Genomic DNA, 14,678 nt, shown 5'->3' on the forward strand with positions numbered 1-14,678 from the left:
GGTGCATGTGTAGAGCTTGCCATATGGCGTGTGGGTGTTTCTACACCTTCCTATTTTGGTTTGTCTTGCCGAGAGAGAAAGAAGAACTATAATTTTTTTTCTATTTGTTTATAGAAAAAAACTATTTATTTTCCCGTGCACCGCTAGTGTAGTTGCCAGTATTTGTAGGATTTCTTTCAGGATTTTGTTTGTGTGACTCTTTGCCTGTCTCTCTCTCTCTCTCTGTAGTCCTCAGCGCTGAGCGGGTGGAGCAGATGACCAAGACCTACAATGACATCGACGTGGTCACACACCTCCTGGCTGAGGTGAGTGATGTGATCGTTCAGCAATCTGTGATAAAGTGCTTTGTCTAGTTTGCTTTTGATCGTAATGTCTCTTGATTGGCTGTCTGTTTGCATTACGATGTCGTCCCGCAGAGGGATCGCGATCTGGAATTGGCCGCACGGATTGGTCAGTCTCTCCTGCAGAGGAACCATGTGCTGCAGGAGCGAAACGAATCTCTGGAGGAGCAGCTAGCACAGGCTGTAGACCAGGTACAACACGCATTCACATGAAAAATTTAGGCTAAACGTGTACAAGTAGGATTTCGAATTTGGATGAATAAATCAAAAGTAGGGTAATTGCGATATGGACTGGTGTCTGTGAATATTTAACCGCAAAAAGACCGCTAGTGAAATATGAAGTCTGTATGTTCTGTTCTGTGTTAAATCGTTAATGTTTTATGCATATATTTGATAAACACCGTTTTTGATAGTACATTTGTATTAAATCATAAATCCAGAAAAATTAAAAGACAGGTTTCATAAGGCCTTATTATTGAAAAAATAAATAGGGATGCACAATATATCGGCCACCATATCAGCGTCGGCCAATATATGTTCATTTTTAATGTTATCGTTATCGGCCCGATAAGAAAATTTGGCCGATATATTAAAGGTCCCATATTGTCAAAACTGTAATTTCCTGGCTTTTTTCATGATAACAGAGGTCTAGGGTCTATGAAACTACCATATAAGTTTCAAAACAGTCGATCCACAGACAAATGCACACAGCCTGCATAATGTAGCTGTGCCTTTTCATGAGCCGTTGTGACTTCCATATAAATGTGATGTCAGAACTACTCAGTCACCGCCTTCAGTCACCACCACCCCCACCAATGGTGTGTCACTCAGAAAACAACAGGCCAATCAGAAGAAAGGCTCAGGAATATTAAGTAGACAGGCCAAAATCGACCTGTTCTTAGCAGAGGTCCCGAGAAAGGAGCTGTAAAAATATACCGCAAATATATATTCTTAAGGACATCAAAACCTCAAATAAAACTTCAGAAAGGTGTACAATATGGGACCTTTAAAGCCAGTAAATAATGGATTATTTCCTTCAGCTGATGGTTTTAAATTGCTTAAAATATGCTTGGAATCACTTCAAAAATGGAAAATACTGATAAGTGAAAAAATATTTTTCATACTGCTATGTGCTGCTCAAGTCATATAGGCTACATCAAATTATAACATTATTATAATTGTGTGCTTGAGACATGCCTTTTAATGGTGAGACTTTTGTTTTTGTTATCATGCTCTCAAAAATTATTTAAAAAAAATTGGATTTAGATGTATCGGCCAATATATCGGTTATCGGCTTTCGAATATAAAGAATTATCGGTATCGGCCAAAATATTTAAATTGTGGTTAAAAAAAAATATTTTATGAATTCAATTAATTAGATGTGTTTTAGATCATTAAAATTGAATTAAATCATTAAAATGGAACCCAGGAAAGTTAAAAGGAGGACTGGAATTTAGAAAAAATATAACCGATTTCATAGGGTCCTAAAATTTTAATTTTGGTTAAACTTTTAATAAGTTGTTGTCAAATTGTACAATTTTCTTTCAATTAATTTGATATGCTTTTTGTTAACTAAAACTAATTTCAAAGTGCCCTATATAAGCTACACAAAAACTCTCTGTATCAGGTTCATCAGCTTCAGCATGAGTTGGCGAAGAAGGATGAGCTCCTCCGGATGGTTGCGAGCGCCAGCGAGGAGAGCGAGACCGACTCCAGCTGCTCCACGCCGTTACGCCACCACGGGCCCTCAGGGGCCGCTCTCGCCCTCAGCCAGCTGGAGGCCCTTCAGTCCAAACTCCAGGAGCTGGAGGACGAGAACCTCTCGCTGAGATCTGAGGTGCGGCACGGGCTCTGCCTGATATTACAGGAGCTGAAGGGTTTGACGAAAGCGTGACCTCTGATGTTTTACAGGCCTGTCACCTGAAGAAAGAGACCTTCACTTATGAGGAGAAAGAACAGCAGCTGGTGAACGACTGCGTTAAAGAGCTACGTGAGTATTTCCAAGCTCCAAATCAACTTTAACGAGTCTGTATAATCAGCAGCATCATAAACCAAATTAAACCTCATTAATGGACACTAAATTTGTCTGCCATTTGGATGACATTTTTTGTGATGTGTTCTGGGATTCCACAAAAAATTCATGCGACTGCTGTTGATTTTGGCCGATGTGCAATTTTGCAGCCTGCATTTTAAAACAGCCTCTGCATTCAAAGACCACCTATGATGATACCTAAAAATGTCTCTCTAGGGTTTGGAACAGAGCCTCAGTACATAAAAAAACATTAGATATGCTTGCATGCAACCAAATAATCCATTAGTAATCAGATTGTTGGCTCAGTCGGACTGAAACGTCTTCATGTACACAACGCAATCAATCTGAAAGCGCTTGAACGGATTGGAAGGGTGAGATAGAGCTAAAATAATCCACTCAACTGTCCATCCCAAGAACACCATCCCTACTGGGTTTAGGTCTGTAGACTGGCTAGGCCACGCCAGAACCTTGATATGCTTCTTACAGAGCCACTCCTTGGTTATCCTGGCTGTGTGCTTCGGGTCATTGTCATGTTGGAAGACCCAGCCTCGACCTATCTTCAATGCTCTAACTGAGGGAAGGAGGTTGTTCCCCAAAATCTCGCAATACATGGCCCCGGTCATCCTCTCCTTAATACAGTGCAGTCGCCCTGTCCCATGTGCAGAAAAACACCCCCAAAGCATGATGCTACCACCCCCATGCTTCACAGTAGGGATGGTGTTCTTGGGATGGTACTCATCATTCTTCTTCCTCCAAACACGTTTAGTGGAATTATGACCAAAAAGTTCTATTTTGGTCTCATCTGACCACATGACTTTCTCCCATGACTCCTCTGGATCATCCAAATGGTCATTGGCAAACTTAAGACGGGCCTTGACATGTGCTGGTTTAAGCAGGGGAACCTTCCGTGCCATGCCTGATTTCAAACCATGACGTCTTAGTGTATTACCAACAGTAACCTTGGAAACGGTGGTCCCAGCTCTTTTCAGGTCATTGACCAGCTCCTCCCGTGTAGTTCTGGGCTGATTTCTCACCTTTCTTAGGATCATTGAGACCCCACGAGGTGAGATCTTGCATGGAGCCCCAGTCCGAGGGAGATTGACAGTCATGTTTAGCTTCTTCCATTTTCTAATGATTGCTCCAACAGTGGACCTTTTTTCACCAAGCTGCTTGGCAATTTCCCCGTAGCCCTTTCCAGCCTTGTGGAGGTGTACAATTTTGTCTCTAGTGTCTTTGGACAGCTCTTTGGTCTTGGCCATGTTAGTAGTTGGATTCTTACTGATTGTATGGGGTGTTCAAATACTTATTTTCCTCACTATATATATATATATTATATATATATATATATATATATATATATATAATGCTTACGGTTGCTCTGCTGACATTATTGCAAAAGCGTTCTTCATTTTTGAGACTCGGCGCTGTGGTTTTGTTCGGAATACTTGTAATGCACATTAACGATTGTGTAAATCGCATTGCAACGTATAGGTCTCGTATAAACAGAACTTTCAGAATCTGAAATCAGATTGGGATTTATTCGGATTGACGAAAATTAGTGCATGGAAACATTCTATTGAATGTGATGTAGGTTCATTTAGAGTTGTTTATTCAGTGTGTTTGTTTAACAGGCGAGTCAAACAGTCAGATGGTGTCACTGACGGAAGAGCTCTCCCTGAAGAACGAGGATTTAATGAGACATCAGGAGGAGATCGCCCAACTCCTCACACAGATCGTAGAGCTCCAGCACAGAGTCAAAGAGGTCAGCATACATCTCGCCACATCTACTTTTACACTACTCTTCAGAGGTTTGGGGTCAGCAAGACATTTTTTTCGTTTTTTTTCACCAAAAGTGACCATTTATAATGCTGTTCTGTTAAACTTTCTATTCATCAAAAATCCCGAAATGTATCACGGTTTCCACAACTGTTTTAACATTGATAATTTAACAATGTACTCAGTGCTCGAGTTCATGTGTAGAGCCCCCTGGTGATACTTCGAGCAAAGTTTCATATTGTGTCGAGCCTTCTTAGTGTTTTAAAAATAGCGATTTTGATGCTATCATAAGGTGCGTTTCCATTACAGATTTGCGCCAAACTTTTACGTTTTTTTTCTAAATGTCGACAAAAAACTATTGCGAAATGACACCATTTCCATTAACTGATGTTATGCGACTAAAACTACATTTTTTCCTCTCGCGATAAGTAAGTAATCATTCCAAAAAACATGGCAACGGACGTTGGTAGGATTATGTATATCCCAGCCAGTGCACTGGCCATTATTATGAATTGAAGGAGATGTATGTGTGTTTTCCAAGCATTAATGGTAAGGAACGACCCCTTATTATACTTGAGAGCGGCACATATGAGGTGTTTCTGGGTGTTTCTCCCTCATATCTGCATCGAGGTCTTGATTGTGCCATTTATTTGAGGTTTAGAATCCAGTATTCCTGTAATTCTTTTGTCTTTTATGAATTTAATAAAGAACTCTGTGTCGTATTCAGTCCAAACATACCGCGTCATCTACGTCAGGTGACCTGTAAATGCAGTTTTCCATTGCAGTTTTGCGAAATATTTCTTTTTCGAATTACCTGAAAAAGCAACTCATGCGAGCGTAAAAACTTTTTTGCGATAAATGGTCGTTTTTGCGAAATTGACGTGTTTCCATTGGGCGTATTTTCAATTCGCGCAATTTGAAGAGTAATGGAAACGCGGCTATAGTCGTGCCCCAAGCGCTCCCATTCAAAAGGCAATTTGACCGAAAACGAAAATACGGTCAAACTTAAAAGTGGCGTTTCCATTCTAATTATGCTTTTAAACGAAAGTTTGACTCGGGTAGATTAACAAAAAGACCCAAGGTTGCATTTTGGCGACAGTTATCCTTTAAATAAATGCAGCCTTGATGAGCAAAAGAAACTTTTTTCAAAAAAAATAAAAAGAAAATGATCTTACCGACCCCAAATCTTTGAACAATAGTGTATGTTGATGTATAATTGAGTATGTCTTGGTTTTCTCAGTTGGCGCTAGAGAAAGAAGAGCTGAGAATTCACCTTCAAGCCTCAAAGGAAGCACAACGGCAACTTACGGCTGAGGTAAAGCTACACACATACTGATGTAATGAACCGTAAACCAATCCGTCTGCAAATCTGGATTAAGACGGTTCACTCTGTTTAAAAAGACCTTTTGTTTTACTGAAATGCGAGGTTAAGGGCCTTGTTTGGATTAATCCGCTTGATTTAAGGTCTTAAAGCATTTTAAATATCAGTTTTAAAGTTTTACAGCAAAGCAGCTTAGTCACTGTGATTTAGAAAAGGCCATAAACTTATCCATTCATGTGGTGTGTCTGTCTTATCATTGCACTTTTGCTGAACTTATGAAATATGACCGTAGAGGCTGGCGTGTTATAATGTGTCACAGGACAGTGTTAGTTAATAAGCAATGCTGTGATCATTCCACTGGAAGTATTATGGCAAGAATGTCTTTAATCTCTTTGTATATCAGCATATCGAACTCTCTCTCATTTTTTGGGCTAATAAATTGTCCCAGAAATAATTGCAATCAACGATATTACTGTCATTTTAAGACCATTTTGTTCCACTGATATAATGACGATATAGAAGTATTAGATATATAAGAGCATAATAATGCAAGTACGCCCAAGTGCATCAAAGAGCAATTTTTAATTCTTAAGAATATTCAGGCATTGGAATTAGAAAAAAAATGTATATCCTAAATAAATAAATCTAGGAATGCGCATGAGTACCAGAAATGTTCGATCATGAAAATGATGATCCTGTGACTTAAAATGAAATAATATTTTCCACTTTTTTCTGATTGGTTATGTCATTTTGGGTGGAACCTTGAGGTCTGATAAGTTAAGGTTGGGATGGGATGTAGTCAAGACTGGCTAAAATGTTGGTGACATTCATTCTTATGTTAACAAACAGCAAGCATGTAAACACAATGGGCAATGTCGAGTTCCTCAAAAATGATCGAAATCATGTCCATATATCGTACAATATAGTAATTTTCATGACAGGCCTATTCTGCTGTATTATGAGGCACACCAGCTGCCTGTGGAATATAAACATCGGTCTGTGTGTGTGTGTTAGCTGAAGGAGCTGTCCGACAGAAATGCGGAGTGTGTGGGAATGTTACACGAGTCTCAGGAGGAGATTAAGGAGCTGCGCAGTAAGAGCACTCCGTCTGCAGGCCTGCGCAGACACCTGTCTTATGGACTCTATCCCATGGTGAGAAACACAATCTCTTGCTCCACACCTCCATCTCTCTCTCACACACATTTCTTCTTTTACATTATATTTTTCCCAAATACATTTGGATGTTTTTTTTTTTGTTTTTTTTTATTTTATTATTATTATTATTATTATTATTATTATTATATTTCATTTGTTCTTTTTATTTCTCATTTTATTTAGTTTAGTTTTGTTTTTGTGATTGCTTTTTATAATTTTTTTCATTTATTTTTTGTTTTGTTTTTATTTTATTTTCAGTTTGTTTTATTTTATTTCTTGTTTCATTTTGTTTATGTTTTGCTTCGTTTTTGTTTTTTTTATTATTTTTTTATTGTATTTTATTTAATTTCGTTTTTTGTTTTATTTCTCGTTTAATTGTTTTGTTTTGCTTTGTTTTTTATTTTATTTTTGTTTTGTTTTTTTATTTCGTTTTTGTTTTTTTCATTTGTCATTTGTTCCATTTAATTCCTTTTTTTTCTCTCTCATTTCAGTTTTTTGGTTTGGTTTGTTTTTATTTTATTTTTGTGTTTAATTTTATTTATTTTTTTAATTGTATTTCATTTAATTCCGTTTTTTATTTTATTTTATTTCTTGTTTCATTTTTTTGTTTTTGTTTTGCTTTGTTTTTTATTTTTGCTTGTTTTGTTTTATTTAATTTAGTTTTTGTTTTTCATTGTATTTAATTTTTTTGTTATTTTATTCAGTTGTTTTTTTGTGGTGTTTTTTTATTTATTTATTTATTTTTATTGTCTCTGTCTCTTTGGGTTAACTCTAAGGTTAACTTTGGGTTATAATCATTGCTCTTTTTTTTTTTTTTTGTCCTTCAGGATTCTTTGGCAGCTGAGATTGAAGGTACTATGAGGAGAGAGTTGAGTGTAGATGAAGAAATCGCCTTTGAGGACCAGAGGTGACACTCACCATTCTCCCTTACACACACCGTCACGTTTCCGTAGCCATGTGGTCCTTCAGCAGTACTGACCTTTGACCCCGTCTGCTCTGTCTTTGAAGGTCGACCCATAAGCGTGTGTTCCAGACGGTACAGTCAGTGAATCGGGCCGTGATGAGAGCGGCTGCCGCTGTGCCTCCGATCCCTGGATCCGCTCGCAGCGGCGTGATCATGACACCAGTGCCCTATCCATCACACACACACAACACAGAGGAAGAAGCTGGAGATGTGGACGTCACCAAGTGAGTGTGACTGGAGAATGTATTTATACTTAGGGCTGTCAAATAAAAATGTTAATTTCGAATATTCGTCGAATTTAAAAAGAAAACCTGCACATTCGAATGCAAAAACCGTGCGTTCAACTTTTTATGTGTCAAGAGGATAGACTGTAAAAGGTCAAGAGGCGCGACATGACGACGATGACGTAACTGACGCGGTTTGTTTTTGTTCGCTTGTCCAGTATACAGCAGGTGCGGTGATAAATACATCATGCTGTCTGCTGAAGCGTGTTTTCTCAGGTTGCTGATGCACTTAAACAGTTTTATGCACTATTGTAACCTAATTTTCCTTGTATGCACATTAAGGAAATTATATTTTATTTAAGAACAGTTGTTTCAAAAGTTAATGCACTTTAAAAAGTGAATGTTATTACATTTAAATAAAAGATGGGATGCTTGATTTGTTTTATATTTGCTTATTGCGCTCGCTTGCACCCTCTTGTGGGCATAGGAGACAATACAGTACTTTTTTTCTCTGAACATTAAAGCTGCAGTCCGTAACTTTTTGGGTTAAAAATGATCTAAAATAAATGTTTGAGCAAGTACATAACCAGCCAGTGTTCAAAACTATCTGCTTGCCGTAGCTCGATTCAAAACGGTAAGCTTGTAATAATGTTTTTAATTCCAGTGGCATTGACGTGATATGATATGCGATCATTAGATTTAATCAGCGCGATTTACTGCAATGCTTTTTTCCCCTTAGTTGGACAGAACAAAAGTGGATGTTACTTGCTTGTTCAGATGACATTTTCCGGTGAAAAATACTTCCAAAATAGTAGAATCTGTGATCCCGAATGCCAGTATCCACACCGGCGTGGCGACTGACAGCCGCACGTTCTCCTCAAAACATTGGATTCATCCGCGGCAGCCCTAATTTATACCCACAATGCTTTTGTGTGTTTCTGACACGCGCATGTCTGCAATTGCAGAGAGAACTCCCGTCGGGGTCAGCCCGGTTCTCCCGGAGGAAACGACCTGACGTCAGCCGTGAACCGGCTCTCCCTGCGGAGGCAGAACTTCGTGTGCGAGCGCCAGTTCTTCCAGGCGGAGCGAGACCGGAAGCTGAAGCTGTTGGCGGAGGAGTCGGACGCGGGCGCGAGCGGATGCAGTTCACCAACGGGAAGCACCGTCTCTTCTTTCACCAACCTATCAGAATTCTCCTTTTCCTCCAGCTGTTTCAAGACATTTCTTCCTGAAAAACTGCAGATTGTTAAACCAATGGAAGGTGAGGATAGGATAGCGTGCCTAAAAAACAGCCAAGTTTTTCTGAAATCGGCATGTACTTCTTAGTTGATTATGTTCAAACAGTCAGTTAAGATAGTCAATGTATGGACTATGAGCATTTGGATACATTTCTCTTTTTATGAAAAGGGATTTTGTCATTTTTACTGTCACACTTTATAGTAAGTTCATTAATATTAGTTAATGCATTGTTTAACTAACTGAATTTAAATAAACTAAAAGCATGTATTATTGTTAATGTTCCATCAATTTTAATACCTTTTAAAATGTAATTTATCCTTGTATCAAAGCTGAATTTTCAGCATCATTACCCCAGTCTTCAGTGTCACATGATCCTTCAGAAATCATTGTAAGATGCTGAATGTTTGTCCCTGTTGTCCTGGATCTGCAGGTTCTCTGACTCTTCATCATTGGCAGCAGTTGGCTAAACCCCACCTGGCCACTATCCTAGACCCCCATCCAGGTGTAGTTACCAAAGGCTTCCGCCCCCTCCCTCAGGACAGTGTTTATCACCTGAATGACCTTGAAGAAGATGAAGACCAGGCAAAACTCTCATGGGAACAGAAGAGAAAAGAGGAGGAGACACAGGCCACAAAAACAAAAGAGGATGAGGAGGAAGAGGAGGAAGGAATCACATTTCACGTGCGGTCATCATCCACTCCGGAAGAGAAGACCGTGAGGAGGCGTGTCCAAAGCCCAGCTAATGCCCCGCCCCTTCCTGCATCCCTCAGGAACTCCCCTGTGCCCATAGCAACGGTTGTCTCCATAGCAACAGCAGTTAACCAGACAGCTTCTCCTACAGTCAGTTCTGGAGTCTCAGGATCAGCAGATTCCCAGTTTGACCTGAATGTCGTCTCTAAAGCGTCTTCTACAGGTAAACGGCTGTCACTGCAACCACCATGTGTCCGTTCCTGAATAATAATGCATGTTTGTTGATCCCTTTTTTGTTTGTTTAGCTATAAACCCTGGGAAATATCAGAGCTCCACTTTTTCCACGTACACCTTCACTACCTGCCGGATCCTGCATCCCAGTGACAGCACGCAGGTTACACACAGGTAAAAAACAATGACCAGCCCTAATAAACCGAGCAGTTCAAGCGTGGAAGAACAACTGTTATTATTTTTGCTGTTCTGTTTGGTGACATAAGTAAAAATGTGCAGTTTAGTGAAGTAAGAAGCTGACTGATTTTAGTGAGCAAGCAGTGTTATAAAACTGATTCAGATTACTAATAATTCGAATTTCTAATATAAATAATTATAATTTATTTATTTTTTACTTTTTACTAACCTTGGCTGGACTGGGCTTTCTTGTTTGTTTTTTATCACAAAAAAACATAAAAGTTCTATTTTTGGCAAATGTAAAGGCCCTTGAACACCAAAAGTGAATTGAATAAGCCTCAGGCTGAAGGAAATATAAATTCACGCCTGTACAGTAGAGGGCGCCGCTCAAACTAACCTTTCAGCTGTGCTGTCATTCTGAATTGCAGAAGAATAGGACGCATGAGAAGGACGTTCAACACTTACTTCAGCAATAAAAACAAATGTTTGTGTATCTATAGTCATTTTTGCTTATTAGTATTGGATCATCAATGGTCAGCAGCAAACACATTGCTTAATAAAGTGAGATTAAATACATAAATTATATTTGTGTTAACATATTTAATTATTGGTTTGCTAATATTCGAAGTTTGCATTTGACTGTTTTTATTCATTCTGAGGAATACTGAATCTGTGCATCTGCGATGAGTAAACGCCTGCTCACATTTAGTCTAGAACTACAATAAGCATCATGTTCACACACAACGCCTCTGCACTTACTCATGATTTCTCAACATGAGGACAGGAGAGCTGTCAGTCTATATATGGGAAAACAAAGTAATTTGCATTATTTATTTGAAAAAGGTCATTTAAAAGTAGTGTTACTTTACTAGTTACTTGAGAATGTAATCTGATTACTTAAAGGATAATTCCGGTATTTAACACTTTGAGTCTATTTTGTAGTTTGTTTTGGATGAACAAGAGTAGTGGACAAAGAAATTTTAACAATGGGTCCCGTCTCGACTTTTTGACTATTTTAGAATCGCCTTTGACCGCTTTAGAATGGGAGTCTATGGCCATGCACAAACATGTCCTTAAAACAGCCCTTAACGTTCGTTTTCAAAACTGTGCAACTCACCGAGTGGTTAGTGGTGTTCGTTGATGTTCCAAAACAAGTAGCGTAGCGAAATACAGTTTCTGTCGTGTTTTATTTGGCATTTTGTAAAATCCATTGATTTGTGTTGAAGGACTCATTGCTCGTTGATATTACTGCGCTTCAGACTCAAATATCGAGCGGAAGTTTATACGCGGTTGTGAGGTATCTGAAAAAATAGTTCCACTATAGCAAATAACACGGACTGAAATCATACATTGCGGCGATATATTTGTTTTTAATCATCAACGAACACCACTAACCACTCGGTGAGTTGCACAGTTTTGAAAACGAACGTTAAGGGTTTAAGGACATGTTTGTGCATGGCCATAGACTCCCATTCTAAAGCGGTCAAAGGCGATTCTAAAATAGTCAAAAAGTCGAGACAGGACCCATTGTCAAAATTTCTTTGTCCACCACTCTTGTTCATCCAAAACAAACTGCAAAATAGACTCAAAGTGTTAAATACCGGAATTATCCTTTAACCAGGTTACTTGCAATGCGTTACCCCAACTGTGGTTATGGATGGATCTGGTTGATTGTATTCCTGTGTTTTGTTTCTGTTCATCAGCTCTGCCTGTAGTCCTTCTGTCAGCGTTAACACCCCGAGTTCTCTCCGGACCGGTCCCAGTACTCCAGTGACACCCTGCAGGTTGAGTCTGGGTGATTGTTTCCCGGTTCGCCGGCCTGCAGCGCCCCCTGGTGGTCTCGCCAAGCTCCTGCTGGAGAAAGGCATCTCTGCTCAGGGTCCCGTCCCTGAGGCGGCACCTAAAAAGCCTCTTTCTCTCCGTCTTCTTCCCAGCACTCCTCCAAACTCCCCTTCCCACTCCCCATGCCCCTCCCCAGTGCCCTTCGACTCCCGATCCACCTCTTCGGACAACTTTCTGGCATCCCGTCCCGCTGAGCTCTTCCTGCAAGACGTTTACGGGCTGAAACTCGGTCGTGCCTCTCGCCCGGATCTCCTCAGCCCTGAACAACCCCCTCACGGCCAGTCAACCAAACCGGACCGCCACGGCGTCAAGCTCGTGGAGCATCTGCGCAAGCTAGGCTTGGATAAAAAAGTGCTCCAAGGGTCTGATGCCGATGGTGCCCATCCACAGGAATCTGCCACCTTCCTAGCAACAGGAGGCGGCAGCTTATTGGACGGGCTTAGGCGAAATCAAAGTCTACCAGTTATGGTTGGCCGCCGTAGCGCATCCGTTTCCAGTCCGCCCTTTCCTGTCCCGCCCCCTCACCCGACTTCATTGGCCCTTCCCACTCCTCCATGGGGGAACCCAAACGAACCGCGTCGCACACGTAGACCCGCCTCCCTCTCTCAGGCCCCGCCCCATCTGCATAATTAATAAGGATGTGGGAGGGGTCAAAACCATCAGTTCCCCTTCCTGTCACCCGTAAACAGACCAAAAGAAGCCGAAAGACATTTGAGGTTGTTTTTAAAGCACAAAAAAATGAAGGGAAAGTGTTGATGAAGAATTTAAAGGCCTTATCATAGCACTCAAGAGGAAATACAGACTTCTAATACTATTTTTCCCCCGTCTTTTTCTTTTCTTTTATGGTTTATCTTCACCCCTTTATCCTTATTTACTCTCATTAACACTTCATCGCACTTCTGTTCTGTCCATTAACTCATGAGGCTGTGGAGTTGTGAGGTGGCGGAGAGCAGGAAGGAATACGTACGTGTAGAAGGATGTTGAATGTTGGATGGAAGGAAGGAAGTTTAAAAGAATGCTATAAAGTTCTGGGAATATGAAGGTTTCTGTAGGTTTATTTAGAATTTTCTGTCACTTTGATTCATCCTAGTGAATCATATAAACGAGATTGAGGTGATGAACACAAACAAGAATGGAGTACGCAAGTGAAATGAATGTTAGCATCTCCACAGCCTCATTTTAGGAGTTTGTCTTGATTCATTCAGCAGTTCCTGAGAGTTTCTGGCCAGTCCGTCCTGCGTTATAGACGTTTCGTAGAACATCTGCCTGCCTGTATTGACTTTTTTATTGTCTATTTTTGCATTATTGCAGGTGTAGGTGGAAGATTTTGTGTCCCTCATCATTATAGTGTATATGGACATAAGCTTCTCTTGTTTTTTTTGCACTGAAATAATTGGCTATTGGGAAAGTTTGTCACAAAAGAGCACATCTGGATTGATTTGAGTATGTTACATGTAACCTTATACTAAATGTTATATTATTTGAATCATGATATTCAGGGACTGTGTGTTAAAGGGAAAGAGTGATCTGTCCATATGTACACTTGGAAGGCATCACTGCAGATTATACTCTTTAAAGTTTGGCTTAAGATGATTATGCGACTGAAACATGAATTATTCTTGGAGTTTGATTCTTTTGATCACTGATTTTTTTTGCTCCAGTTTCCCATTTATTAGAGTAGGATACATTTTCTATTGTCGTTCTCTTTTGCGTTTACGTCCCTTAAATATATAACATGCAAATTGTATTTTTAGTAGGGCTGTCAAAGACATCCAAAATAAAAGTTTGTGTTTACATAATATATGTGTGTGTATGGAGTATAATTATTTTCTATATATAAATACACACACATGCATATATATTTAAGAAAAATGTGTTATTTATATATAAAATATTTATATATAATATAAATTATATATAATATAAATATATATACTATATACATGCAAATATTTCTTAAATATATACATGCATGTGTGTGTATTTATATATAGAAAATAATTATACACCGTACACACACATATATTATGTAAACACAAACTTTTATTTTGGATGCGATTAATCGTTTGACAGCCCTAATTTTTAGTGAATACAGAATCCCTACTAAAGTAGACCTAGAGATGGTCTTGACACTTTGCCCATGACCTTTGACCCCTGGATGAATTCCAATTGTGCTTCCTTCTTGTCATCCTCACTTCTTTTCTCATTTTATGCACTTTTCGTTTTTAACCCATTAAAATAGTGTTTTTAGTAAATAGGCATTACATGTGTTATCTAACAATGAGGTAAACCTAGAGTATGTTAATAGATTTATCCTGAGCGATATCTAATATGATTTACTTAGGAATTATTAATATATATATTTCGTGTTTTTGGTGGAGTTTGAGAAGGGACTCAAGATTCAAAGGCCTTTTTGGGTTTAAACCAAAATTATTTGTCTTACTAAAATATGAATTGTCATTTTATAAGCTAAAACTTGTGTTTTGTGTTTGTGGTAAACTGACTTTTATGCTTTGTAGTAAACACAGTGACAGCGCGGGGAAAAGCATCAGCTTGCTGTCAGCTATGCCAGTGAACAAGAACACAAACTAAACGTCCGTTTCGGATCACATCATACGACAGACTAACACCAGCATGCTTGCTGCATATATACATCATTAGCTTTATCTCTAACCCGAGCTGAAGT

General features: G+C 39.2%; 1 protein-coding gene across 5 annotated transcripts in view; it reads left to right on the top strand.

Moving 5' to 3' along the window:
- The window catches only part of trak2 (trafficking protein, kinesin binding 2), a 59,425-nt gene extending 45,810 nt beyond the window's left edge, over window positions 1-13,615 (top strand). For all 5 annotated transcript variants that reach the window (XM_079882734.1, XM_079882735.1, XM_079882737.1 and 2 more), the window contains 13 exons: window positions 229-305; window positions 417-533; window positions 1,969-2,178; window positions 2,253-2,331; window positions 4,005-4,135; window positions 5,390-5,464; window positions 6,485-6,622; window positions 7,453-7,532; window positions 7,634-7,813; window positions 8,779-9,074; window positions 9,483-9,965; window positions 10,048-10,147; window positions 11,854-13,615. In XM_079882734.1, coding sequence (XP_079738860.1) covers window positions 229-305; window positions 417-533; window positions 1,969-2,178; window positions 2,253-2,331; window positions 4,005-4,135; window positions 5,390-5,464; window positions 6,485-6,622; window positions 7,453-7,532; window positions 7,634-7,813; window positions 8,779-9,074; window positions 9,483-9,965; window positions 10,048-10,147; window positions 11,854-12,625 — 2,738 coding nt within the window. In that variant the 3' untranslated portion in view covers window positions 12,626-13,615. The remainder of the gene's footprint in view (window positions 1-228; window positions 306-416; window positions 534-1,968; window positions 2,179-2,252; window positions 2,332-4,004; window positions 4,136-5,389; window positions 5,465-6,484; window positions 6,623-7,452; window positions 7,533-7,633; window positions 7,814-8,778; window positions 9,075-9,482; window positions 9,966-10,047; window positions 10,148-11,853) is intronic.
- Window positions 13,616-14,678: the final 1,063 nt, after the last annotated feature.

The sequence above is a fragment of the Squalius cephalus genome (genome assembly GCF_949319135.1).
Source record: "Squalius cephalus genome assembly, chromosome: 10".
NCBI lineage: Eukaryota > Metazoa > Chordata > Actinopteri > Cypriniformes > Leuciscidae > Squalius > Squalius cephalus.